The 26584-nt window shown below is 42.9% G+C and overlaps 2 protein-coding genes and 1 long non-coding RNA gene across 14 annotated transcripts in view; 1 reads left to right on the top strand and 2 right to left on the bottom strand.

Moving 5' to 3' along the window:
• Positions 1-4509, top strand: part of TMEM63A (transmembrane protein 63A) — a 31290-nt gene extending 26781 nt beyond the window's left edge. For 3 of the 4 annotated variants that reach the window (XM_055726071.1, XM_055726070.1, XM_055726073.1), the window contains 3 exons: positions 2235-2350; positions 2717-2779; positions 3388-4509. In XM_055726071.1, coding sequence (XP_055582046.1) covers positions 2235-2350; positions 2717-2779; positions 3388-3558 — 350 coding nt within the window. In that variant the 3' untranslated portion in view covers positions 3559-4509. The remainder of the gene's footprint in view (positions 1-2234; positions 2351-2716; positions 2780-3387) is intronic. The other variant, XM_055726072.1, reaches the window with a different exon arrangement.
• On the bottom strand, positions 133-2778 carry LOC106631312 (uncharacterized). The gene is made up of 3 exons (XR_001334929.3): positions 2669-2778; positions 2387-2549; positions 133-869 (listed from the first exon to the last, which is right to left on the bottom strand). It is a non-coding gene; the product is annotated as an uncharacterized LOC106631312 (long non-coding RNA).
• The window catches only part of EPHX1 (epoxide hydrolase 1), a 34528-nt gene continuing 12165 nt past the window's right edge, over positions 4222-26584 (bottom strand). For 5 of the 9 annotated variants that reach the window (XM_055726074.1, XM_055726076.1, XM_055726077.1 and 2 more), the window contains exons 3-9: positions 24882-25062; positions 22439-22666; positions 21271-21400; positions 20563-20777; positions 18087-18195; positions 17000-17125; positions 14450-15485 (exon numbers count right to left, since the gene is read on the bottom strand). In XM_055726074.1, the coding sequence (XP_055582049.1) occupies positions 15263-15485; positions 17000-17125; positions 18087-18195; positions 20563-20777; positions 21271-21400; positions 22439-22666; positions 24882-25062 (1212 nt within the window). In that variant the 3' untranslated portion in view covers positions 14450-15262. Of the gene's footprint in view, positions 8583-10147; positions 10706-14449; positions 15486-16999; positions 17126-18086; positions 18196-20562; positions 20778-21270; positions 21401-22438; positions 22667-24881; positions 25063-26584 lie in introns of those variants that run through there. The other 4 variants (XR_008735004.1, XR_008735005.1, XM_055726075.1 and 1 more) reach the window with 4 other exon arrangements.

The following is a 26584-nucleotide window of genomic DNA, read 5'->3' as shown; positions in this document are numbered from 1 at the left end:
TGTATTTTGCAAATCCTTAGCATTGATAGTATTGGCTGTGGTGTACTGACAGCTTTGACATCAGAAGAGGTAGGCGATAGCTTATGGCTTTTTATCTGTGGAGGAGGAAGCATTTGGCACGGAACGGGGATACTGGCGATGCTGGAAGTAGTCGAGCTTCCCTTCTTGGGAAGGAAGCCCTTGGTATCTAACTGTATTTTGCCCTCTTCTCTGCTTTTGCAGCGCTGATGACAAATTGCATTGTGTTTTTCTAGCATACCAGTAGTAAAAAAGATGTTGGCAGACTGTCATCTAACTTTAGCGGTAGTTTCCCGTGGAGGTAAGAGGCACTTGGAACTGTTGCTTCAGGCTGTCGTTGGATTTGAGCAGATGTCCCTGCATTACTTGTGTGTTCGAGAGCTTGGGTTTTTTCTTGTGTTTGGAGAGCTGTCTTTACAACCAACAAATCTATGTCCTCTAAAATAACAGCAGAATTTCTAGAGCACACTTTAGAAGAATCGACTCCAAACACACAGCAATTGATACGCCTCTTTAAAAAACATTCTGAAGGAAAATCTGGTGCAGTAAAAACTAAATCTTTATAGTAATGTTTTCTGGTTCTGCATCTGTGGCAAAACCATCATTTGTCACAGACCTCAGTAATGGAAATACCGGCTGGATTGCCGTGGTTGGCTCTGTCAGTGTAGATGATCCTCTGGGGTCCTCGCCGGCTGGTGTTCAGTGATTTGTCGGTGCACAGGGCAGTCTAGCCAAGTGGTAGGAGCCCGAGAGCTAGGAACTTGAGGTTTTGATTTCATTGCCATTGATTTCATTGCTGCTTCTTGTTCCAAAGAGAAGGAAGAAGGCGGCAGCGTGCTCTGCTTCCTTATCTGCAAAATAAATCAGTTTATGGCGTGTATAACTCAATTGCTTAGTCATTGGTTTGTATAGTTTGCCTGGTATGGATATTTCAGTCTGGTTGCAGAGTACAGTGATAATTTGCTCTTTTCTCATTCGTTATATTAATGTAAGGCTGGAAGGACTGCTACCCCTGTTCTCAGGGGCTTTTTCCCTCATTAATGGATCTGTGCAGGGCTTGCTGCCAAAAAGTAAAACTTCTCTGTTCTGTGCCACTGCATGTGCTGGGGTTACCACAAAAATATTTGAGGATCAGTGTTGCCTCTTTTGACTGAAGAAGCTTGGAAACGGCTAGGTTTTGTGGTTTTTTTGCTCTGCGCGCCCCCTCCCCCCCAATCTTATTTACAGCATCTTTGATGTGAGATTATTTTTTCCAGAATATTTCCCAGTAGACCTGGAGAATAAGTCACTGTAATCATTATAACTTTTTCCATACTAGAGGCTGCTACTGTATCCTTTCCTATAGTTCTCGCTTTCCCCCCGCGTTACCTTTCAGCTTAGTTCATCTTTACTAGGTTTCTTCTCTTGTTCCTTTCCCTTGAATTCCCCCCAATTCTGTCCACGTTTTATTGTGATGTCCTACACAGACAAGGCTGCTCAAGTTGAAGGCTCAGTAGCACCAAATTATTTGGTGTAGGTACCAGAGACTTGCCTTTTTTCTTTCTCTTCCCGTGTTTTGTGATAGCATCACACTATTGACTGCTTTGCAGCTTGTACTCGTCACTTGTATTCTGTAGTGCAACAGGCTTGTTATCTCTCATACCTACAATTTGTTTTTCCTTCCAAATTGTAGTTATTTACAGTTTTCTAAATACGATTTCATCTTACTGTTTATTTCTCGGGTTTTGTTTTTCCTCTTGAAAAAGGGTGGGGTCACCTAATCTGTCAAGATAATTTTGACTATTTAATTTTTTTTTTTTTTACCCTTTGGGTTGTTTGCAAGCCATCTAGTTTGGTGCCATCATCATAATTAATAGATGCGCTCTCTGTGTTAAATTTCACAGATAGTTAATGGAAGTATTTTAGAAGTGGGTCCAAAACAGGTGATGGAGGGAGGAGGCGAAGCATCCCTCTGAGTCTTGTGTATCTGCAGCCGCCCTTCTTGGCCTTTCAGGAAGCTAGGAAAACAGCTTCTTCAGCAGTTTTACCAGTCAAGGAGCTTTGTGCATCATGAAGTTCTCCAGTTTGTAGCATGCCCAGTCCTCTAAGGACAAAAAAACCCAACAACCCACAGGCTTCTGAAAATGGGAAAGATAAATAAAAATTTGGGGTTTTTTTCCTGCTATGTATATATGTATATATAATTCTTATATTGTATTCTCTGGATATTTTTCTAGGCTTTAAAGCACCTACAACCATGTTTACCTTCCTAGTTGTCAACATCACAATTATTATTTGCTTGGCTTACACTTGTTTTGGCTGTTTCAAGTACCTGAGTCCACTGAATTACAAGGTAAGCGATGGATACCCAACACCTTTCAGCACCTACCTGTGTGCTTGATGTAGCACCAGCTATTCCTGGCGGGTTGTTGGTGCCTTCTCGCTAGCAACGTCTGCTCACAGAGGTTCGTTCTGGGTGAGACAGCTGGAGAGGGCTGATGGCAGAGGTGGACTGCCTGGCACAGTGGGAAGTCTGTCAGTGTTAGCAGGAGCTGAATTTGAGAGGAGGAAGTATGGAAGAGGATTGGAGGAGAGAGTACCGGCACTGCACAGAGATCTGTCTCTGCAGGTTTTTGGGTGCTTACAGTCTCCGTGTATTGTTTTGACTTACCAATTTGATATCGTCTCTTCTCCTTTCCCCACCTGTTACTGCTTACAGGTAGAAGACACGCAAGGTGAAAGAGGAAATGACGCTGATGTACCAGCCATCCCAACATCTTCTGTAAGAAGTTAAGAGTTACTAATATTCTCTTACATTTCCTAGAAAAAACTTGGTTTCTCACCCTGCTTACCAAAGAGCTTGTGTAGGACATATTAGTTTGGATGAACCTGTGGGGCTTCCCGTATGCGCGTGGGACCAGAGTTCTGCAGCTGGGCTCCCTGACCGTCCCAGGTGGTGTTCCAGAAGTACCTCCAGCTGATGTTTTGGGAGTAGTTGAGACGCGCTACTTCTAGCAGCTCTGTACAACTGTGTTCTGGGGTTTACACCAGGCACATCCTCACATCTGGACAGCTGCCAAATGCAGTCAGTTGCCACTGCTTTGTGACTTTGAAAGTTGTGATGTGTGTAGCAGGTCCTACCTGCCGCGTCACTGGAAGGGACGTAGGAGTAAGAGACAAATAGAGGCCTTTGTGCCACAGTCTGCAAGTACAGGCGAGTGAATGTTGCACCAGAAGGCCTCTGTGAGGGTGTAAAAGGCCTTAGGTGTTAAGGTGAAGAACGGGAAATGGATGAAAAGAAGAGTGGCAAGGGGAAAAATTATCCTGGGTGAATTATCCCAACGTTATACTTTGACAGACCAGTAAAATCCTTAACGCTTGTGATTTCAGATGTACGTCCCCCGAGTTTTGCGTTCTCCTTCTACAGAAAGGACGGTGCTTGCCCACAAGGAGCAGCAGTCATACGGCACCATGGACACCGCTTGCTCCCCGGCAGAAGGAATCGTAAGCTATTCTGCGGGACCTGCCGTTATCGAGCAGGCAGCGGGAGGCTCGCTTTGAACGCCAAGGACTAACACAAGGTGGAGCGCTTGGTTCGGGATTAGGAGAACGAATTCCCCTCACCACCACCTGAGTATTCTGTTTTATTTCCATGTTCCTGCCTACAGGAGAGGTACAGAAATAATTCATTGTGTGGTCTGCAGCTGTGCTCGGAGATTAAAAAGCAGATGCCTTGGGACCGGTTGTTTTCCGGGCTGTCTACACACGTTGTGAAGCAAACATGTTGAACACAGAGATGCTGATCCTCAGGGACTTTACTTATGCTATCTCATCACTTGCCTTATGAAGATAACTTATGCTGCATATAGGTAACTGGTAACCAAAGCACATGGAGCTATTACAGCTGTCATTTATTTATTCAAAATAAATATTTAAAAAAAAACCCAAACAAAAAACCCCCAAACCAGCAAACCCTTTAGTATTTATCAATCACTTGGTGTGTTAAATCCTGAAGCAATGTCACTTTAGATGAAAATGCTGTTTGCGTGGGCGCTGAGACTGGTGTGTGGGACTCTATACTGACTACTTTGGGTGACAAGAGCAGAGACTTGGTCATGTTACTTTTTTCTTTAAAAGAGGTGAAGGAGTTACTGTGCACTTGGGTACTAAAAGTACCAAAGCAAAAAGGCTGGGGTAAAGAAGGGAATGATTAATTTAATACTGTTTTTATGTATTTTTTGGAGGGCGTTTATAGGTTGCTAGTTTCTGTTCACTATTTTTAAGGGCCTTCCACAATGAAAGTTCACCTGCCAACAATAAAGGATACAAACATTTTATCTTTCTTTTAATCTTGGGTCAAAACGCCAGATCTCTGGGTTTTCTCTACAGATGATATGAGCTGTAAGATAGTAAGTTTTTAAATTATGTAGTAGGTGCCAATTTATTCAAAGGTACATCATGTCAAAGTGTAACTAATGATCATGAAGCAATAAAACACTGAGTTTGGAGAAATTTTGGGCTGTCTTGATTGATTTTATTTTTTTCTTTATATTGAAACAGTTCCTTTGCTAGCTGCCTCACAGCATGGTCAGTGTCATGAGCTGTTCATAAGAGCACTGCCATGAGGCTTGGAATGACAGTACATCCCACAAGAGATTTGAATACTTGTATATTTCCCTAGGGGATGAATCTTGGTGAACTTTGGGTAGGGAAGGTTTTGGCCCTCCCAAGCCCTCTGTTTGCCTGTTAGTAGTTAAATTGTTAATTCCTGATTTTTGGCTGTTTCTAGCATGTCTGTGAAGCAGCAACATCTTGGGACTGGAGTAGAATTTGCGCCATAAAGTGTGTGCAGATGTTCAGTGTCTTGCAGGCCTGCGTCCAGCTTCCTAAGACCAGCACTCTGGAAGAACGTTGAGTGGGAGACCTGCCCCGCTGCGTGAAGGAGCCTGCAGCGCTCTGATAACCCCGAGGAGGAGCCTGTCCTGCTGGCTGGAAGTGCACCTAACTCCTGGCTCTTAGGAGGCAAGTGAGGAGCCTTGTCTAGTGGGGGGGCATGGATTTGTGTCAGGCTTCTTTTATACTATCGCATCAGTGTTACGGTTTAGTCAGAGGGTTGGGGCGGGGGGGGGGGTAAGTATTTTGATTTTAGCAGTTGTGGTATTACTAGAGGTGGTATGTACATTGTAATTTTTTTAGTAATCATGGTATTACTAGAGTTGTACTCTGAAAAAAAAAATATTACTAGGTGCGTACACTGAATACAAACTGCCATTTAAGATTGCTATTCAAACCAAGAGAAAACAACACCCAGCAGACTCCACATTTTATACTCTCTCCTGAGGGTCTCACGTGGATGTGAGGACAAGGGGAGGAGGTGGAGCCTGTTGTATTAATTGGATCAGAAGTCTGTGATCGTTCTAACTCATTTCTCGCTGCTGTACCCCACCTTGTACAGTTTTCTGCAGAAATAGTGGACACTTACGTATACTAATTGAGGAATCAAATGATTCAGCTACCACCACACCTGAGCTGCTTATAGTGGTTGGCACTGCAGAATTTTTATGCTCTGTGGTGTAACATTTTTGAGTGAGTGACTTTGGATATTCACTGTGAGGTTCTGTATGTTGATATCTCAAAGACAAAACCTCTTGGTGATTGGATTTCCTTTTTGTGCTGGGAAGGCTGCCGAACCTTGGTAATGAAGCTCCTTGTGGCTGGCACAGGTTCGTTACAGATAGGGCCAGCTCTTCAATAAACGCCCCTCCAGTCATGCCAACGTGCTTCAGATACAGAATATGGAAAACCTGGCAGGTAATGGAAAGTTGCACCTTGCTACATAGCCATTGCTGGCATTTGAGGAACCACTTCGTATGTCTAATGGAGAAACCACCTGCATATTTCACTTATGTGGCAGCTGTTCTCGTTTGCTGCTGTCCTTTGTTGCAGTTAAACTCGTAGAAATGTCTGATACTAGGACATGCACTAGTTTGAGTAGAGGCTGGAATCACCCATTAGGAAAATGTCGCAAGACCTCCATATATAGCCACACACCAATTAAAAGCTGGTTTATCAGCTTTGCTATGTTGTGCTTGCTGCCCTAGTATCTTTTGGGTCTGTCTCTGAGAGCTGGAAGTAATTAGGAAACGGCACTGGCTCTAATTCATTCCTTCATGCTGGTGGATATCTCTGAGAGGATAAAATTAGATCAGCGGGAGAAACTCCTTGCATTCCTCGCTGAGCCTTAGAGAAAAGCTGGGGGATGGAAGCCTCAACAAATGTGGATATTGGCTACACTGTATTTGAAATTCATATTTAAAGTCATTGCACATTCTTTACTGTTCTTTTTATAAATCTTCTGGCAGGAAGCCTAAGCAAATGGCCCAGCTGGAGTTACTGATTGTAGCTCCCAGAAGCCATATTTGTTGAGATCCAGCGCCTGCTGCTTGCCTTGCATTGCTCAGTTGGAACAACTCCTCCTCCCCACCTCGCTCTTTGCTAGGTCCTTGCTTGCATTCTAGCAGCCGCCACCAGCAGTGCTTTGGTGGAACGTGAATCCTGGACAAGTCTGACACTCAGGCATGAGTAAGCCCTGCAGCGCGGTCTGTGACGGGATTCTCTGACTCATCCGAGGGGACAACCTCGGAAAAGTCAAAGAACAGAGCCCATTCGATATTGTACAATTTCATACACTTCTGCAAAGACTTCACTATACATTTTCTCCTACGGTGAAGAAAATGCTATATGGTATGCTGAGACAACAAGAAAAAAAAAGCCCAACCAAAAAACCCCACCCAACCTCCCCAAACCTGGCTTGTTTAGATAGACCTAGCTCTGTGCCAGTTAGAGCTTATTCTGTGCCCAATCCGTTTTACCTCCTGCCCTATTACAACACATCCTCAACACCCAACTGATTTCTCATTTGTATCAGGCACACACATTCACGCTTTGTTTTCCTTTGGGCTTTTCCCGTGTGAGTCCTGAGCCAAAGCAGATCTCACCGCTGGCCAAGTTTGTAAATGCTTCAGTGTAGCACTGGACCACGTTCTTTCTGTCTTACAGAAATCCAGTTCCCCACTGTGCTTACCCACACAGCTTCCAGCTGTTAGCATTTCTCGTGTGTGATACAGAGATACACATTTATTAGTGTTTGGAAGCCTTTCACTTTTATGCATTTGAAGAAGGTGGGCTTGTCCTAGAAGCAGCAGACCACAGCGTTGTTCTCCTGGCTCTTGGCGAAAGTGAGGTAAGAGGCCCAGGAAGATTTGGGGCTGAGGGGTCTTTTTCTGTCACTAACACAAACCCAAGTCCCTTGAGTACAACGAAAAGACACGCTTTGTTGTCTCCAAACTGCAACAATGCAAGGAAATACATACTTTTAATTCCAAATGATGGCCAGGGTCATAACTTGCAAAGAGGACGTGTGTCTTTTTAAAGTCATCTTGCAAATTCCTTCTCTGTCTAATCTGGACAAGACTTCTTGAATGGTTCTGCTTGTCACCTGTCTGTAACAGCTGCAAATGCCTGTTTCAGAGATTTCAGAGGTACAGAAGTTGTTCATTCTTTCTGAGGACAGCTGTCTGGCAGATCAAAGCAGAAAGGAAATGACTAAATGTAGAGACACAGAAGACTGGGTCATTAAAACAGAACATGCTTCCCTTTTAATTTTTCAGTTCTTGGGTTAACTTCTGGCTCTTGCTTGGTATCCGACATCCTATTGGTTAGGCTGTAGCATCTCCAGCTGCAGCAAGTGCAACTTCCCAGTTTTTGTGTGCTCGGACGCAGAGCTCCAGTGTTATCTTCACTTGTTCTTTATCAGCAGTCTGTAAGCATTTGTTGCTTGGAGAGAACGTGTATCAAGAACAGCTGTCTTTTCTGTTGCATGTACCATAATTAGCTTTTAATTCTTACGATGAAACAGCTGATGTGGCCCCATGAATTAACTGGGGTAGTATACAAAGCTGCTGCTCCCTACTTGGTGTGCCTCTGCTACCAGTCTCTTCCAGCAGGGAGCCTGCGGTCTCCGTTACGGGGTGGCTGGACTCCTGGTTGAAGGCAAACGTTGCTTTCCTGGGGGAGGGTTTGTTCCCTTCTGTAGCACCTTGTTTCCTGCCTTCCTAGGTGAGTTCAGGTGTAATGTGTATTGGATCTTCTCTCTTGAATGGATTTTAAAAGTCCCACCTTAAGACCAACTTTTATGGCTAGTGGAAAGTAATACTCTCTGTGTTAAATAAGAATTTCACTAGCTTAACAAGCCAGATATGTGTCCAGCTTCAGTTCTGGATGGAGATCTCTTTCCACTACAGTCTGGTTTGGAAATGTCTACTGATACAAAGCTGGTGGTCTTCAGCCCATCTTACCGTTTCCCTGAGATGTGATAGATACGTGACACATGGGATATAACACAGATACGATAGTGTCATTTTGGGGCCTTAAAGCACTTCAGGCTGTAAACTGATGGGTAGATGTAGATGTTGCAGTAAGATAGCTTTTTCCGAGAAGTCACAAGGACAGCAGTTGCAAGATCTGATATCCTGGCACGCTCTCTAGTAGATCTGCACGTGATATTCAGGTGGGAATGGGTGGGACTGTAAATATCAAGAAGAAGAGAGGGAAGTTTTCATATCTGTTTCTAGAATCAGTGGTTAATGTGGTTCAATGTAATTTAAAGTGCTGGTTAATAGTTAATGAAGACACTCTTTAAAGAGTGATGTTTAAAATAGAGTTCTAGAAATCTAATGTATGGTATGTCATAAGGTACTCCTGAATAAAACAGGAGCCAGATTTTGTTGCTGTCTCACTACTGCTTGTGTTGTGAACCTCCAGTTTTTATGTAGTGGCACAAAAGGGTGAAAGTTTGTGACTGTAGTGGGCGACTGTTTTTGAAAGGTATCTATCTGTTGCACGTCTCAGATGTTTATTAAAAAAAAAAAAAAAGTTCCAGCACAGGAGGAAGACTGAGAGCAGAGGGAATGTAAGATGTATTTTTGTGTACAGCTCCCCTTCCTCCTGTAAGAAAATCTTTTGTGCGTTCAGTGGTGGTTTATGCTTGGCTTTTCAGATCAATTGGCTTTATTACAGCCAGCTCTCCTGAAACGTGAAGGACAAAGTTGCTTCTTTCAAGTGAGGATGTTCCATGTCAAAACTTATTTTTGAATTCTACATATTTTTTTTCCTAAGGCGAATTATCAGTATTTTTTCCCCCGCTCCATCTACAGACATAGAGAAATAAAACCAGCAGCAATCTCCACAGAGGAAAATTAAAAAGGAAGCAATTCAAAGAATTGCTAATAAGTACTGTAATTTGGTTGCAGGCATTTAATTTTTTTTTATGACAGGGTTCTAGCTTTAGAGAATGGAGTAGCGTTTTCTTACTTTTTTATATTTGACATCTGTAACTTCAGAATTGTTCCTAAAATAGAAAGGATTTATTCCCTTCTGAGACCAGGAATCAGAATCTGCTAGGAAGAAAGGGGCAAACATTGAGGAACAAATCGGTTGTGCACCTCTAAGAGGAATCATTTAAGCCATTAGTTCTGTTATTTGGCTTCAAAAGGGAAAATACATAGTGGTGAAGTTAGGAGAATTGTCTCTGTGTTCTGTAGTGCTCTTCCTCTGCTTTGTGTGAGATTAGTACTTAATCCCTCTTTGTGTCTGTTTCTCTGAAACTTTTAAGAATGCCTTCTGATAGCTATCAGCTACAAAAGACTGGGGATGATGCAAAAAAAAAAAAAAAATTTCCATTGAGACAAAAATGCAGGGGTGGACCTTAGTTTCCTGGAAGCTGGGCAAGAATTCCTAGAACTCAAGATAAAAGCGTATTTACATAAAAAAACCACCCCAGCAATGCAGGGTTGGTTGCAGAAGAGCTTAAGAACCGCTGGCCACAAAGCTGCTCTTAGGCTGTGCTCCATGTGGGGAAGCTGAAAGGTTAGTGGGCGCACTGGGAGCAGCAATGAGATCCTACAAGGCAGCGATGGCCGTAGTGCAAAAGCGAGGGGGGACCGCTTGGGCTGGGCGGGAGCCGCGCTGCAGCCCGAGCTCACGACATGGCAGTGAGTGAGGGGGGCCGTGCAGACATGGTGGGCAGGACGTGGCTGGGCCTTTCCCCTCTGCAGAGGAAGGCTGAGGGCCGTGGACATCCACCGCTTACCTGAACAGCTCGGGGTGGGACATACCCATGGGCTCTTGTGCAGTGGACAACTGGGAATGAAGCAACAGCAGGTGGGTGGTGCCGAGAAGGAAGGATGGAGTGTTTGCCGGGAAGCCAGTATCAGCAGGATGGGCAAAAGCTGGTTTCACATTGGACATGGGATACCAGTGGGGGCAGGAATTTCTGAGCTGAGGGTGCAGTTTCACATTTCCCTGGGCCCAGAGCAGGCTGCAGCCACTGCAGATGCAACCAGCGCCCCTGGCTCAGCCTTGCCTTCGGAGGGCTCTGCGGGGGGGGGGCTGCGGGCAGCAGGCTGGGCCCCTTGTGGCTGCTGGGGCAGGCAGCACGGGCAAGGTGAAGCAGCTGGTTTCCCTCCTTGCACCTCTTTTGTGCTGTTGAGACAGTCGTGAGTCAGTCTTCACGTACGGTGAAGTTTGTCACGTTGGTTGGTTGGTAGCTGGGTAGTTGAGTCTAGTTCTGGCGTCCCGTGTTTCCGTTCCCCTGTTCTCTGTGCCGTACTCCCTCTGCGCTCATCACCTGCACTGGTTTGAACCATTGCTGCAAAGGGGGATTATCCCTCATTTAAGAAGATGGCAACTCATCACTTAAATCTCATTTATCGTTTGTCCTACCCTCAAAACGGCATACTCGGTTATTAAACACGGGGAGAGCATGAGCATCCTTAACACCTTAAAATCCAGTTAGGAAGGTATTTTGAAGACTGGTGTTTGGACTACATCTAGCAAGGGGAAAGAGCTGTCACTCAGCACAGCTCTGTTTATAAATACTGCTCTCCAGAAGACAACTGACAATTGTAATGGGGCTAATTCTTCTAGCAGCATTGCCATAACACCATCAGGGCTGTCTGGCACTGCACAGGGTATTTCTTCCACGAAAGAAAACTAATCCTAAGCAAAACGGTTTTAGTGTGAGTTATGTTCCATAAAGTGCTATTACAGCAAGTAAAACAAGTGGCATCGTTTCTCAGTGTTTTTAAAATAAGCTACCCTGAAATCAATATGGATTTATTCCTTGTCTCTTCCCACGGTATCCAGAAGGATCTTTCCATTCCTCTTTCAGAAAGACAAAAATGTCTTCGTTTAATGCATGTTATGTATTGCACCCGCTGTAAAGCGGAATGTACATTTGACTGACTGTCTTGAGCATATCAGTCCTTGCTCCCAAGCAATTCTAGCTGATTCAGTGGTGATGAATAGTGCCCCTTATGGATCTAGATCTGTGATGCTAGACTTAACAGATTCTATTTTGCACTAAATGATGGTTTAACTTCCTTTTTTTTGTATGAAAGTGTGATTTCTATTCGGTTTTTTTCCCCCATTCATAATCTGAGTAATGCCTGACTCTTCCTGTTTAATGTATGTGAAGTCTTGCCTTGTTTAGTCATGCGAGATGTCCAAAGGCTACATCTAGTGGCTTGGATTTTTCAGGACATTATGGTTTGTAGTTTAAAAATCAGAAGTCAAAGTTGGTTGTAGCTGGGAGTTAGTTGAGCTGGAGGCGTATGAGAAGTTGATGACCTTACTAGTGTTTTTCCATAGCAGAAGCAGATGCTTTCCAAAGCAGTTCAGCTGGGGGAGGGGGGGGGGGGGGGCGCAGAATGTCAGTTCTGCTTATTTTCAGTGGCATCGCCGTGGTTCTGAACCTCTTATCCAGGCTCTTCATGGGCTGTAAGTGGCTAATTACAAAGCAGGATTTAGGTCAGCTGCTTCTGGTTTCGGAGTGGGATGAATGCATGTTTTGGAGCAACTTAAGGAGGAATGGCTTTAAGACAGCAGCTGCTTTGAGCAGAGGCTTTGGGGCAACTTTGAAACTTCACCAAGAAATGGCTCTGAAGCAAAACAAAGTGTTCTGAGTGTCAAAGCACTGCCAGATTCTGGGTTCTCCTGAAGGCCGTAGCTACTCTTTCAGAGCCTTATTCCCAAGAAACAGCTCTGCCAGCCTGACAGCAGCGCGTTTGGCCTTGTTAGAGGAGACTTACTGGCTCGCGTAAATGAGAACAAGTATAACGGAGCATGGAGTCCTTTCTTACTGCTTATGCCTATTGCAATAACATGATATGCAGTTACTTGCTGACAGAAGCGTTAAAACTATTCCTTGATTATCTGACGGAATCTTGTACTGCTTGCTGTAGTACTGTACCAAAGAATTGCCCATTAGCTGATACTAGAGTGCATCAGGAGTGAGTCTGGATTCACTCAAGCTGGTTATCAAATCCAAAGCCCAGGCTCGTGGGAGAGTTGCTCCTTGCAGGAAGAGGTGTAGATACTGTCACTGGCCCACAAACACTTCGTTAGCATTAAACTTTGCACTACAGGCAGTGGGATTGGCTCCATTTTGCTAAAAACACATGATTATTTTGAAAAAGGGGAGGGGAACTGATGGCTGGCTTTACAGCTGGCACATAGATGAATTTTATATTCTTTCACATTGTCATAGTATTTTACTGAATCTTTGTATCCATGTGTGCAGAAGCAGGTGATGAACAACAGCTGCTCATAGCTGTGGGCTTAAGGTTTGAGAAGTGTGACAACAGAATTCAGAACACCTTTGCTATAGAACAAGTGTTTAATTATAATTTTTAAGCTTCTGAAGTTACACCTTTTAGGTCCAGATTTTTTTCCCTTTCAGACAGTAGCTAATGAAACCCATTTTTGTGCTGCATTTAGGGTCTCAGCGCCTATCGCCTGTACTCAGTAGAACTGACAGTGTGGACAGCTCGTGCTTGTAGCAGGCTGAAGTGCACTTCCCTGGTGTGCAGAGCAGGGCAAGGACATGCTCGTTTACTGCCTCTGTTCGTTATCATTGTCTCAGATTGCAGAGCACTGTGATGCATATTTTAAAATAGTAAGGTTCTACAGGCAGTTGTTTTTCACCCAGCTCTCACAGGTGACTGAGCCTGGATGAGCTGCTGTAACATAAGATCACAAAACGGAGTCGCGATGCACTGCGTTTCATCGAGGCTGGGCCCCTTCAAGCAGATCCGCTCCGGAAGGGAGAGAGAAAACACTTTGAGCCTTCTACTCGCATCTGAGAATGGGTTCGGCAGGTATCATATAGCAAACTGCCTTCCCACTTATTTATCTGCGTGGTGCCTGACCAGCCCCGGGGGAGGGTTTGGTCAGATCAGCCCTGCGGTGTTCCCTAGCACCGCAGCAGATGTCCGCATGTGCATTAAAGATGAGAGAGGATGAGCTCCAGCTCTGAAATACAAGGCCACACAGGGGAGAGAGGTAAAGCAAACCCAAATGGCCAGAGATCAAGACTTGTGCAAGAGGGAGCACAGTGGTGCCTGTGAACAGCTGGCGTTTTCAGAGGTGAGGTGATTCCTCCTGAATAAACCACCTTTCGTCAATATACTGCACCTGAAACAAGCTTGGGGATGGTCTTCTCTGGGAAGAGTCTGGTTTTGACTCATTCTGTGTTTGTTTTCTTCCTGTCTGCTCAAAACAGACTGGGCTGAACGACACAATATTTTTTCAAATGAGCACATGAAAGCACTTAAAAGTAAATGTAGAATTAGCACTCACTACTGATCTGGAAGCAGTTAGCTGTTTTAAAAAAATTAAAGTACAGGTTTTCTGAATTGTCTCGGTCCGAGACAGCACTGCAGTCATATCTTGCAGGGTGACCTGAGTACTATTGTGCCTTCCTCTACTGCAGCCCGGTGCAGAAGCAGAGAAGGAAGAGGAATGGTAGTGAGAGGTCTCCTGCCTGCCCTGAAAGCTGATCCTGGCTGGTCCACAACCCATCTGCCCTAATGATCTTCTGTCATTGCGTATCAGGTCGCTTTGAGCACTAAGATTCAAATGTGCCTGGCAGGAGTGCTGACTTGCCTTCTGTGAAACAAGCTACGTGGTATTTGTGAGTCTAAAGCCCTGTGGGATGGAGCGGGTCTCTGCTGGAGTGACTTAGTTAACAGCTTCCATTTCCATTAATATTGTGAAATAATACCAATCCATGCAAGTGTTACTGGTGGATTATATTTCCATGTGCTTGCAGGGGTAGGGAAGTATAGCAGAAGTGACTGGAGAACAAAACCATACTGAAACCAGTCATCTGGATACAGTTTAAGAATGTTTGAAGCTCAACTGCACACACTAGGGACTGTTGCTGGCAAAAACATACAGCCCTTCAAATAAAATTTTTGTTGAGCAGTTTGCCTTCAATCTGACCTTTGTAACAGATGCAGTACAGAATCAATAGGTTCTGAATTGATGCTTCTCTTTGCTGTCACCAAGCAAAAATCTCAGTTATAAAAAAAATTTTGAAGAAACACACAGGTAATTATTCAAAATTTTAATGCATGTTTGCAAGTTTCTTTTGATTTTGAATTAATCTATTTTTTATTCTTTTATATGAGGCATTTACAATACCCTGCAGAAGCAGTGGTGCAAAGCCGCAGCGTCTCAAGCCTATCTAGGGCTATGTTCAGTTAAGAGTACAAATTCAGGGCAGAGGCAGCCTGGGCTCTAATTGCTCCTACCCAACCCCTCCTGGTCCGAGCTACAGCTGCCTGTGTCTTTCAGTTGCTCAAGCCTCCCCCCAGCCGGGGAGCTGCTTCACAGCCCAGGCTGGCAGAGAAAGGCAGCCAGCTGGCGAGTTTAAAGGTACTGTGGATTGTCAATGCCAATTAACCAATGCACTCATGCAAGTTAGGTCTTGCTAGGCTGTTCGCTATTTTTTGTGTGCACAATCTCACATCTACACCAACTCAAGTTTTACTGCTGCTGTGGGGGAAAAAAAGCCTTTCGTAAGTAATAACAGTATAATTGTTACTAGTTGTAAGGTCCACTTATCAATTTCAAAGCAAGAGCTGGGGTACTACAGAACAGATTTTTACAAGTCGGTGCTTAGGGGAAAAGATAACCAAGTAATCTTCATGCTACTTTCTCAGCCTAGTTAAATGCAAAAAAACCAAAACGCCACCCCAAAATCAGGTCCCCACAGCAGTATCTCATCATATACTGCATTTTTCTTGCTGTCCTCTCACAACTGGTCAAGAATAAGATCTAATTAACATGGATTACAGTAGACTTAGTAAGGCCGGTACATATGCTAGGCTGTAAGCAGTTACCTTGCTGTTTGTTAGGGGAGTTATTCTTTCTTTCTCCAAAGTTGCTCTTTCTCTACTTTCCCAACAAATTGCAAAATATCTTCAGCAAGAAGTTCAGGTTCCTCCAAAGCTGCGAAGTGGCCACCTCGAGGCATGAAATGGAAGGAAACTATGTTGGTGTATTTCTTCTGGGCCCAAGCCTGGGGCGTGTGCATGACTTCATTAGGGAAGGAGGCAATGCCAGTAGGTACTTGTACTGTGAGCCTGAGCGAGGAGAAAAAATAATTTTAATCTTTCCAACACTTACAGTTGGGTATGCTGTTGTTAGGCAATTAACATTTGACTTCCAGCTTCTCACTTTGAAGGCTAGACAACACTCCCCTACCCAGGAAAAAAATAAAGAAATAATATTTTGCATAAATTGATATTAAGGCAATTTTGCAAGGAATCCAGGGCATGAGAGTGAGAAGCATGGAAACTGAGAAGGAGGTGGCGGGGATCAAGTATTCCTCCTGCTGCATTCAGCGCTTGAGAGTCATATATTGAGGGAAAGCACACAATTTGACAGGGGCCGGAGAGAGATTTACAGTGAAGATTACAACTAGAACTTGTCGAGCCTGGCAGAACGACTGGAGGGAAAGGGGAAGAATTATCTTGATCTGCTGCAAAAGGGAAGGAGAGGAGAGGAATAATGGAGAGTAAATCTAGACTAGCTCAGAGGAAACATTTCCCAATTTGAGACTTTTACCCTGTAAAGTAGCTCTTGCTTTTAACTGGCAGGCATGCACACAACAGAACATTTTGCACCATAGTAAGTGTAGGGAAGCAACTGGATTTGAGGGGAAAAGTATCTTTGAAAGTGGAATGATCAGTGCTTGTTACAAACAGGGCAACATTTTCTAGGTTTAACTGTCCAATACACATAAGCCACCTTGTCAGAAGTGACAGATGTTAAGATACAGATACAAACACTGTTGGGCATATAACTACTGGAAGTCTGAAAACAGGGTGCCTAATTTTACATAGGACTTTAGGACTCTTTCCTCTAGGCACACAGAAGCTCGTAGAGCTCATCCCATGTAGGCAGAACCAGAGCAGGATACTGCCCACAGTGTAGCCACAGCAGCTTCAAGAACTGAGTCACCTTCCTCAGAGCATCATTTCACAGCTAAATAAATACCATAGCAGTGAGCTGTGGTTGCAGATACCTCAGGGCAGGTTTAAGCCCTTGCTAAGACTCAAGCTGACACAAGTATATGCAGCCAAGCTGCTGTCTTAAGTGTCTGCGCAGCAGGAACATCAGTCTTACTTTCAAATTACGCAGTTTGTCAGTATACTTAAGTTTCTTCCAAAAGCAAGGCTTAAATCTTTTGCAAAACTAGGCAAACTGTGTCCAGAAAAGTACTAGAATTACAAACCAAATAAACTACAAACAAAACTGACTGCATGACTCACAGGCTAATTTAGTAACTGCAGTAAAATCTGGAATACTTGGATGTGCTTTTCCCTAGTTGGATACACCATGGATGGGTGTCCTCAAGCAGTGCCTCCAGTCAGTTCTCCTTACTGATGGTTCAGGATTCTTGCCTAATTACCGTGTTTTCCAAGCACAACACAGTACATCAACTAAGAGACCTGTCCCGCAGAAGAACAACGTAGTACAGTGTTGCTTTTTCTCAGCTTTCCGAAACTTGCAGCAGCTCTAAGACATAAGCAACTTGCCTGCGACCATGAAATTAAGTTCAGGGCAAAATATTTAAAGAAAAAAAACCACTTACCTTTCATGTTTCTGTGTGCCTATCCCCTCCTTCAAATTTTCTTTGTAGAAACGCATTGAGGAGACTATACAGCCTGACACCCAGTAGATCATGATATTGGTGAGCAGATCATCCAGGTTAAACTTCCTGAAAGGGTAAGCCTAGAGTTGCTTAGTTAGAACTGAATACATTTTGTATTACTTTAGCAGGGACTTGACTTTGGTTTGGTTGTAAGAAAAAAAAGTTATAGGAAAAACCAGTTAACTTGGTTAAGAAGAGAGTTGAGAGGTGAAGCCTGCTACTCCCCCTCTGTCTGTCAGTGACCAATTAAGCACATTAAAGGCTTGTGGACACAAACTGGGAAGTGACATTTTAACCTCTACACGGAAGGCAGACTCCAGGAGCATCTTATGCTCCAGCATAGCTGTCGTACTGTCTGTGGATGGGGAGGGTAGGTGCAGAAGAGCTTGTGCCATTTATCATCTGTGATTTGAAATGCTACCATGAGCTTTCAATAGAGCCATCACACCAACGTGCTGTTAACAGCGCATGTTTCATACCAAATTTTAGCTGTATGCAGCGCAAACATTATATTCAAATCCACTGTCACTGGGCCTTTTCATAACGTGCCCATTCACTCCTTTGCTACCAGGAACCTCAGCAATTTTCAAAGGGCATTTTTATCTCAGATTTCTGCCACACACTAATGTTAGCAAATGGTAGGTATATGAAACAATACCAATCAACCTAAAGCAAATTCATAGAGTTATGTATTAGTATTAAAATGAATCATGAGTTCTGTTTCCCAGCATCTTTAATGTAGTTAAACTTTTTTCTGTCCTAATGAAATTCTTCCACCTAAGCCACTATTTATTACCCAAAAGTTGTAGGGTGTATCTCTCTTCTAGGAGATCAAAGTGGGAAGGGAGTACATTAGCCTTCGTGGCCTGTTCGCTTCTGTGCACGCTGTAGTACAGCGCTGCACCATTTGTGGCCGCTACGGGCAGGCTCCCTGTGAGTTGTGAGGCGATCCATTCAGACAAACTTCTTTTGCTGGGACTCTGGCCTTAGTCACCTCATCCAGAATGGCGTAAGAGGAAACGCTTACCTTTCTAGTCCTCCATCCTCTAAATTCTGGAATTCCAGATCAGTCCATGTAGAAAACTTCTCCAAGATGTATGCAGCCAGTCCTACAGGAGAGTCGTTCAAACCACAGCCTGAAAAGGAGGAGAAAAATGTAACCAAAATTGCAATATCCAACTACTGAACTCAGACTGGTAGAGAAGCAGCCCATTACAACATGGCATAGATAACTTTACAAAGCTGTTCCAGCAGCTGCATTCTTAAATAAATAAATAAAATAATAGAATCAGTTGGAGCCATTTATTGTTGGGTCATAAACTGATAGTATCTGCAAACCAACAGGCTCTGCATTAGCTCACACTCTTATGTTTTTTGAACTGATGTAACAGTATCGGATTTCTTCTTTTTTTTTTTTCCTTGTAAGCTAATAAGATCAAGCTTTATGTGCCAAGTAGGGTTTTGCTTCCATTAATCTGGAAGTTGTCATGTATTAAACAGCATTACAGGGCCAAACCCCACATGCCTACACATGACTAGGAGAATTTGCACCATTCTGTAACAGCAAAAAACATTTTAAGCATTATTAGAAAGTCATTAAGGAAAAGCAAGGCTTTACTAAAAGGTCCATCTTTGGAATTAGCAATAGGCAGCTGCCTTCATGCAGAACAAGGCTTAATATACTTTCTATAGTTTGTTTTGCTTGGACAGAAAAAACACACCTGCACCTGGAACTCTGCTAATACATCCTAATGCTGTGAAATAACGGGGACCATAAACTGTCTCGACTGCTCAGAAAAACCTTAGAAAATTTTTTTCCTGAGGAACAGCAGTATATTTGAAGTTCCACCCATGCAACCCAACCTTCCTGAAAGATGCTTAACACTACAGCTAGCACAATTTCATCAGTAATTGCTACTTAAACATGATAGTTGTTTCAAACAACTAATACTGATAACTGAAATACCAAGTGTTTGAAAAAGTTCTATTGAGCATGCTTTCCAGATCTGCAGAAGCAGACAAGCAACAGCCTGTTCTCATATACTTACTGAACAAAGAGTACATTGGTTTACCTAATAGGAAAATTTGATATTGATCCTAACATTACTTTGAATATAGGCGCTGCCTGTTTCAGTCGGTTGAAAATGAACCCACACTCCATGCAGGTTTCCCAAATAATAAGTGTAAAATCAAATCCATGCAAGCCAGTTGGATCGAAAGCCAGCTCTGAAACAAGAGTGTATTAGAAAGCAGTGTGTGTGCATATATATATATATATATATAAAAAGATCCAGAGACAACTTTCTTGCTTAAGACGGCTTGCAAGGTAGCCACCCTGTACCACCAGAAGTCTCAGGAGGACTGTGGAAGCCTCCATGGCTGTGCTTCCAGCTACGCTACATTCCCATCTTCAGAGGGTTTTTCTCCCTATGGGAACCTGCCACACTCCTCTGTCTTTGAAATTGCAGGAATGCTCCTGCCCCAGCTCCCAAGACTGGCTGCAGGTTCCCAGGCTGCGCAGTCCGCTCTGACAGACCAACACACTACTGGGAGGGACAAGAATCAGCCAGAAAACCACAGCAGAAGGAGCATGGCTAGGCATCTTTCAGCTCCCCCATCTTTTCTTAAAGCACAAAAAGAACTAGAGACTAGTAATTTTTAGAAACCAAAACTCAAAAGGAAGCAAACTATTTTAAATCTGTAAAATTATCATTTTGCCTACACGTTTCAAGAATATACCTGCTTCTGTAGGTAAGCTTATGGAAAATCGTTACAAAATAGTTTCCTTAGGTACATTTTTAATAAAACCCATGAGTGAACTGCCGCTGCACTAAACTAAAATATATTCAATTCAGTATTCTTGACTCAGTTGTTCAGTTGCAAAAGATGTTTTTAATAGAAACACTTAATACTCAAATACTTAAAGTAGTTAAGCAATCTGACTAGCTCACCTAGAAAGAACATTCACAGGTACACTTTCTTTGGAAGTCTGCAAATGATTCAAACAATGAGTGAGAATGAAATTTGATTTTACTTTTCAGGTATTACTTATCTCTATAAATAAGCTATATTGCATGCTAAGACAGCTAAAAAAGTTTCTTGTAGTTGACCTGACTTGAATGTGAACCATTCTCTGTGAAGAAACTACCTTTTGCTCTCAGCATAGCTGCATTAGAAATAGAATTACAGTCCCCAGTGATGGCAGAAGTGGAAAAGTATTAAAAAAACTATTTTATTTACAAAAACTGAAAATTAGGTCAGTGGCACTTCAGAGTATGCTCAATTTTGACGTGCACATTTACTGCTTCTGATGTAACCTTTTCTGACTTGGATACAGAAAAGGAGCCCACCTTTTAGGACTTCTAACTTTCCTACTTCAATTTCCCTGAAAAAAACCCCTGATTTTATGCATATTTTAAGCAATACGTTTTGTTTCTATGAAAGTACAACTAAAATGAACAAACTAAATATTCTGAGCTCAAAAGGTTTTTTGTTTGTTTTACCAACAGTATCAGGCTTTGTAGCCTGTATGTGAGCGTAGCCAGACTCCAGCAAGATCCTGTAGAGCCCTTTTTTCAAGAAGGGAAACATCCGCCTCACATCTTCATCCTGGAAACCGAAAAGCCTTGGAAGATAGCAGCCCAGCAGAATGGAGAGCAGGTGAGTGAAACCCACGTTCGTGACTGAGGCTAGATTTAAATGGAGACCTTTCATATGGCTAAAAATAAGAACAGAAAAAGCCCCAAGTTAACACAGATAAAACATGATTCAAAGTTGTTATATTTAAAATCTTATTAACAAAAATGGACATACTTAAATTCCGACCTGCCAATGACATCATGACCTTCACTGTACTTCGTAGTGTGGCTTTTCACACAAAAATTACAAGTCGATGGGGCAACTGGCAGTAATCAGCACGCACTCCTGGGTGCTAAGCCACAAATCCTCCTTTTGTTACCAGTACTTATCCCGCTCTAGACCCCAGTGAGGTCATTATAAAACTACTGCACAACTGTTTGATAGAAGAGGTATATAGTATGAACTAAAGTATGTTATTTTGGATCACTGCTTAACACTGAGCACTGAAGAGAGAAACTACACAGTGCTCTTGTAAGGACTTGGACAGGAGCTCTCAAATGCACAAAAGAAACAACTATTCAAAGAATAAATCAGTTTTGCGTGCCAATCATGTCTAGCAAAGGGCTACTCACGTGGGAGCAATCTGGGCCAGATTGGTGCAGATGAGCCAGCCCCAGTCGCCACCTTGTGCATAGAACTCGTTGAATCCCAGTCTGAGCATCAATTCGTAAAAAACAGAAGCGGCACTTACAGAATTAAAGTCTGCATTAAAAAAAAGAAAAAGAAAAAACGCTGTTGCATTAAATCTAGCTACACTTCCAACCATGCAGCATTTATTCTCCCCATAAAGGCAATATTAAAGTTCCTAAAAAGCTACAAATCCATTTTTCCTTGCCTATCTGACGGACTACATGCAAGCCCTTGTCACACCATCTAGACAAGGTCTAGAGAGCAAGCAGAAACCATGAGGACAATGTCCAGCCTTTGCTGCAGACTAGTGTTCTCCCAACCCCACCAGTTGCCCATGTACTTGTGCCACCAAGGGGTTGCCAGACTCCCTGTAAACTGCGGTCATACTCCTGAGCCCTGCTGGGGCCACTGAGCACTGCCCAGGGAATGTGTTTCCATTTTGGCTGCTGTGAGCACAGTCTCATCTTACTGAAAGTTGGAAACTGCAAGTTTCCACTTAGTAACGCACTTCTCCACTGAACGCTGACCACGTAAATCAAACCCAGGGAAGTAGAGAAAAGCAAAACCAGCCCTACCCACATCATTCACCTGCACACATAACTTGAATACTAAACTCAGTATCACTTTAAATACTACCTCGCTCCAATTTGTTACAGCTTGTGTCTGTGTAATTCAGAGCACAAGCTGAAGGAGCTTTGAAGGTATTTGGCTGCAGCCTGCCAGTGGATACATGGGTGGATTTGTTCCACCTGTTGCTGCTCACCTACCTGTATAATGTTGTTGAATATGGATTCAAAACACCCAAAAGCAACAGTACCAAATTAACTTTACTCTTCCTGCTCACCTACACACAATTCATTGACTCAGTTACAATTTATGAGTTGTCACTTCATAACTTTTTATAGTCCTTTGTAAATTATCTATACATTGTTCCTGAAACTAATTAATGATGTCACCTGAAGTCACACTCTATCTCCCACTCTCCACATGACACACAGGACCTTTGTTTCTACACTGGCAAAACATGAAGTGCCAGGAGTTACCATTCTGCTAACGGGCTATCTCACTGCAAGACTAGGCTTGTGTTAGTTCAGTTTCTTTTCATCATACCTTTTTTGTGGGGTGCTTCTGAGAAACCATAACCGGGGATAGATGGGCAAATGACTTCAAAAATGTGCTCATCGCTGAGGCCATGGCTTGCAGGATCCGTCAGGAGAGGGATAATTTTGTAAAATTCGTAAAATGAGCCAGGCCAACCATGAACCATTAATAATGGCTTTGCAGACTGGCCTTCAGGCAAACAAGGAGGCTTTACGTGAACAAAATGGATATCAATGCCTGTAAAAATAAAATAATTAATTTACATGCCCAAATTTACCATGACACTGAAACTAATCACAGAACTTCTTATGAATAAATCTTTTCTGAAGTCCTTTTTTGGTGAGCATGCAAACACCCAGCACTTTTCTCTGGCTCCATCTACCCAAGGACCTTAAAGTACTTCATAATGGGCAATTAAGCATCACAGCAGCCAAATGAGGTCGGCATATTTCTGTTTTGAAATAAATTGGCAAATTAAGACATAGAAGTGAAGCAATCTACTAACGGTAACACAGTGACTCAAACAGCTTAAAGGCAGAAGCGATGATTACATCATTTAGTCCAAGTGCCCTTAAATTTTACCCAAATGTCCCTATATGGCACCGGCTAGGCTTCAGCCAGCCACAGCTTTTTCCTCTTGGAAGGCATACAACTGCAACTTGAAGTTGATAGGGAGATAGGGAATCCATCATAGCTAGCAGCTGTTTGGGGGTGTTAATCACTTCCCTTGTTTTATGCATGCCTTACTTTCCATTTGAGTATGTCTGCCTTGTGTCTCCAGCCCTCGATCCCAATGTTACAGCAAAAGGAATTTTAAAAGCCTTCAGTAAGTATTCTATGGCCTCGGAGGCCTCCTGTAATCAAGTCACACATCTTAACTGCTGAAAAACCAATCATGCTGAATCAAGGATTTGAAAAAATGCCTTACTAAAAAAAAAAAAAAGTATTCCATTTAGTAGTTTTTTTCTACCTTTTGTCCAAAGCTTTCAGTATCTCTTTGAGTAAATCAGAACAGGAAACTATGTTCTAGTACCAGTCTCCTCATTGTTAAAAAGGTAAAAATTGCAGTCCTGTTTCCTTTGTGACCCTTTCAATATGCAAGCAGTGAGCTTCACATACAGCTTGCACTATTTGCTTCAAGTGAACCGCTTTTCCTCAAACCCATCCAGGGCTCTGCTTTCCGGGAAACAATAATTTGCTTTTAGTATAGTCTGAATGCCTCATTTCTTGATGCATTTAAGCACATTTTACTCACCATCAACTCCAGCTCACCAGCAATCCCACCCTTTTTCACTGAGATTTCCCCATCCTTGACAATTCTGTGCACTTCTGTATTCTTGGAAAAGCTGTCAAGTGATGACAGAAGCTAGGAATCTGATACACAGCATGTTTTATCTTGTCTTTTCATGTCTCATCTCTGTAATTATCCCTAACGTTGAAATTTCTCTTCCTATTGTTATACATAGTGCATCTTCCTTAGCTTCTTTTCCCTTTCTTGTCCAAGATTATTATTTTTTTCTTTTTTAAGGGAAGGCATTTTGCTTTTATCTTTCTGAGCATCAATCATGTTGTATACATTCAAATAAAATCTTTATGTTCTAACCACTACGTAACAACTGTTTATTGTCCCAAATCCACTTAAAATATTACAGTGAACTGCCCCATTTGAAATAATGCACAATTATGGGTGCAAGTAAAAACATAATGGCATAATCTCAAGCTTGAATTTTGCCATCATGAGACAATTGCCTGCTGTGCTCTAAATCTGCAACTGTACCCCCAAGTGACTCAAACACAACCCTAATTCAAGCATTTAAAATGTCCAGTTTGACCAAGCTCCAGCACCAGAAGACCTTAGCTGAATGGCGTCTTTCCAGAGGTGCCTGTGCTTGGAATGAAAAGACAAAGCATTCACTCACACCTGGCAGCATGTCAGCCCCAAGGGAAAGGCACCCTGCATTTCTAGGCCTATGAATGCTTGAAATGGCGCAGCAGAGCGCATCTGCCCCGCCAAGCAGGGACAACCTGAGCAGCCAGCACGCCCAGCTGAGGAGGGCTGCCAGACCCATGGCATCACCTTGACAGCAGCAGCTGGGGAACTATGTGGAGCAAGGAGACATCAGCGGGTATTTTTGCATGATTGCATGCAAGTCAGGGAACATGTGTACATCTTAAGATCCAGTGCTGTTTCCAAATGCTTGTGCTCGGCTCCAGTTAACACCAACTGACAACGCATCCATGCACAAGGGAATTCCATTTGTCATTCCTTGTCCTAAAGGCTTCAGTTACAACGCAGGAGTTTCTTGCTGCTTCAGCAGCAATGCCAATCATCCACGCCATGGTAGCCAGGAAGGGACAGCTTGTGCAAGACAACCATGGCATTCGTACAACCACAATCCCTTGCAGACAAGATTATGTGTTACTGTTTATTTTAAGGGAAAGAGCCACATACCTTGAATCTTAGTTTTGAACTGTGGGTACTTGTTGAGGATTTCCACTTGTTTCTTCCAATTGAACTCATTTTTCCAGTAGGAGACAACCTTCCTGAGATACACCGAGTTAGTCCCATAATGGAAACAGCTGTTCTCGAGTGGCTCAGTCAGTCGAGCCTGGTCAAGTCTCCTAAATAAGTCCTACAGGGAAAAAGAAAGAACAGATATTACAGGCACTTGCGTCTGCCATCTTCGGCTCTACTGTGCATAGCTTCTAGTTATTCCCAAATGAAACAAGAACAATGAAAATAACATCTCTAATGACACCTGTGCATTTTACTGATGCTCCATCAGCTGTTCCAATTCTTTTTCTCCTCCAGATGGCCTCCTTCCTCTTCTATTTGCAGCTGTTCTTAACACTCACTCGTCTTTGTTTTGCAGGGCTGGTTAACCTCTTTGCCAGGCTGATAACCTCAGAGGACAACACACTCTTCTGGCAGTACTGCAGCTTCACAGTTTAAATCTTGTTGCCTTTTCACGATATGTTGTTCACTAGGTTACCTGCGAGCCCAACCTCACGATCAGCGCTAGGGTCTGGCCCAAACCTTTTGCTCTCCTTCCCAAACCAAGGGTCTGGATGTTTTCACTGGGAAACACTCTGAGGGATTTTGCATGGCCATAAAGCTGGTGAAACTAGACTGGAATTAGTTTTCCAATCTAGAGTAACTGTGAAAGTGACCTTCCCACTGCACTTCAAGGTTACAGGGGATGCTGACAATACTGCAAAATCAGTCCAAAATCACTCAGCAGGGAAGGACAGCCAAAAGCCCCTTCCTACTCTGAACAGAACCACGGAAGAGTTGAGGGTGGAGGGCAGGTCTGGAAATCTAATGCTGCTCAAACCTCTGTGGGGTTTAAACCTGAACAGCACTTTCTAATACAGCAATAGAGATAGCTCTCAACTCTAAGATGAGTGAGGTGTATGCACTGGCTCGTGCCTCACACTGAACAGGCAGTCTCAGTCTAGGCAAGACAGTCGTATGTAAGCTCACTGCTTTGGCTTTTAACACGTGTACAGAAAACAGGGATTTTTAAATAAAGTTTTTAACATGTCTTTTTGTCCAGGATTGACACCTTTTAAAAAAATGTTTGAGTACTGTATACTAGCATAATAGCATAACTTTAACTCCTTGTTTATGGAAGAATATATTTAGAAATAGAATTTTCTACCAATGCATTATGTTGCAATGGCTGTCATAATACAGCATTGCATGTTTCAAAAACCTCTGTAAGTTAGAAATTACCTAGTTTTATGTCAGCAGTGTAAGACAGATATTGGACATCAATGACCATTGATATTACTAAGGAGGGCAAACAAAGTGTTAAAAAAACCCAGGCTTTACTGAGTAAACAGGAATCCATTGTAAATGAATAATACGAGCAATCCATGAATACTGTTTGAACCACTACTCTGCATAGATCTATGAAATTATGCAGTCCCTGGCATACACAATCAAAACCTTGCTATCTAACAAATTCTGCAATGGACATGTTTACTGCAATTACCACTGTGGTATTAGTGTTGACCGAAGTAGATCATTAATTACAGAAGACTCGGCACCCAGCACAGCTGCAAACATAAAGCAGTCAGGAAAATGAGATATTCTTAATTGCTTTTGAAAGAAAAGAAGGGGAAAAAAAAAAAAAAAGACATTGTTCTTAT

This window comes from Falco cherrug, chromosome 13 (assembly GCF_023634085.1).
Source record: "Falco cherrug isolate bFalChe1 chromosome 13, bFalChe1.pri, whole genome shotgun sequence".
NCBI lineage: Eukaryota > Metazoa > Chordata > Aves > Falconiformes > Falconidae > Falco > Falco cherrug.
Note: the sequence above shows the minus strand (reverse complement) of the source record. Positions and strands in the feature narration are given on the sequence as shown.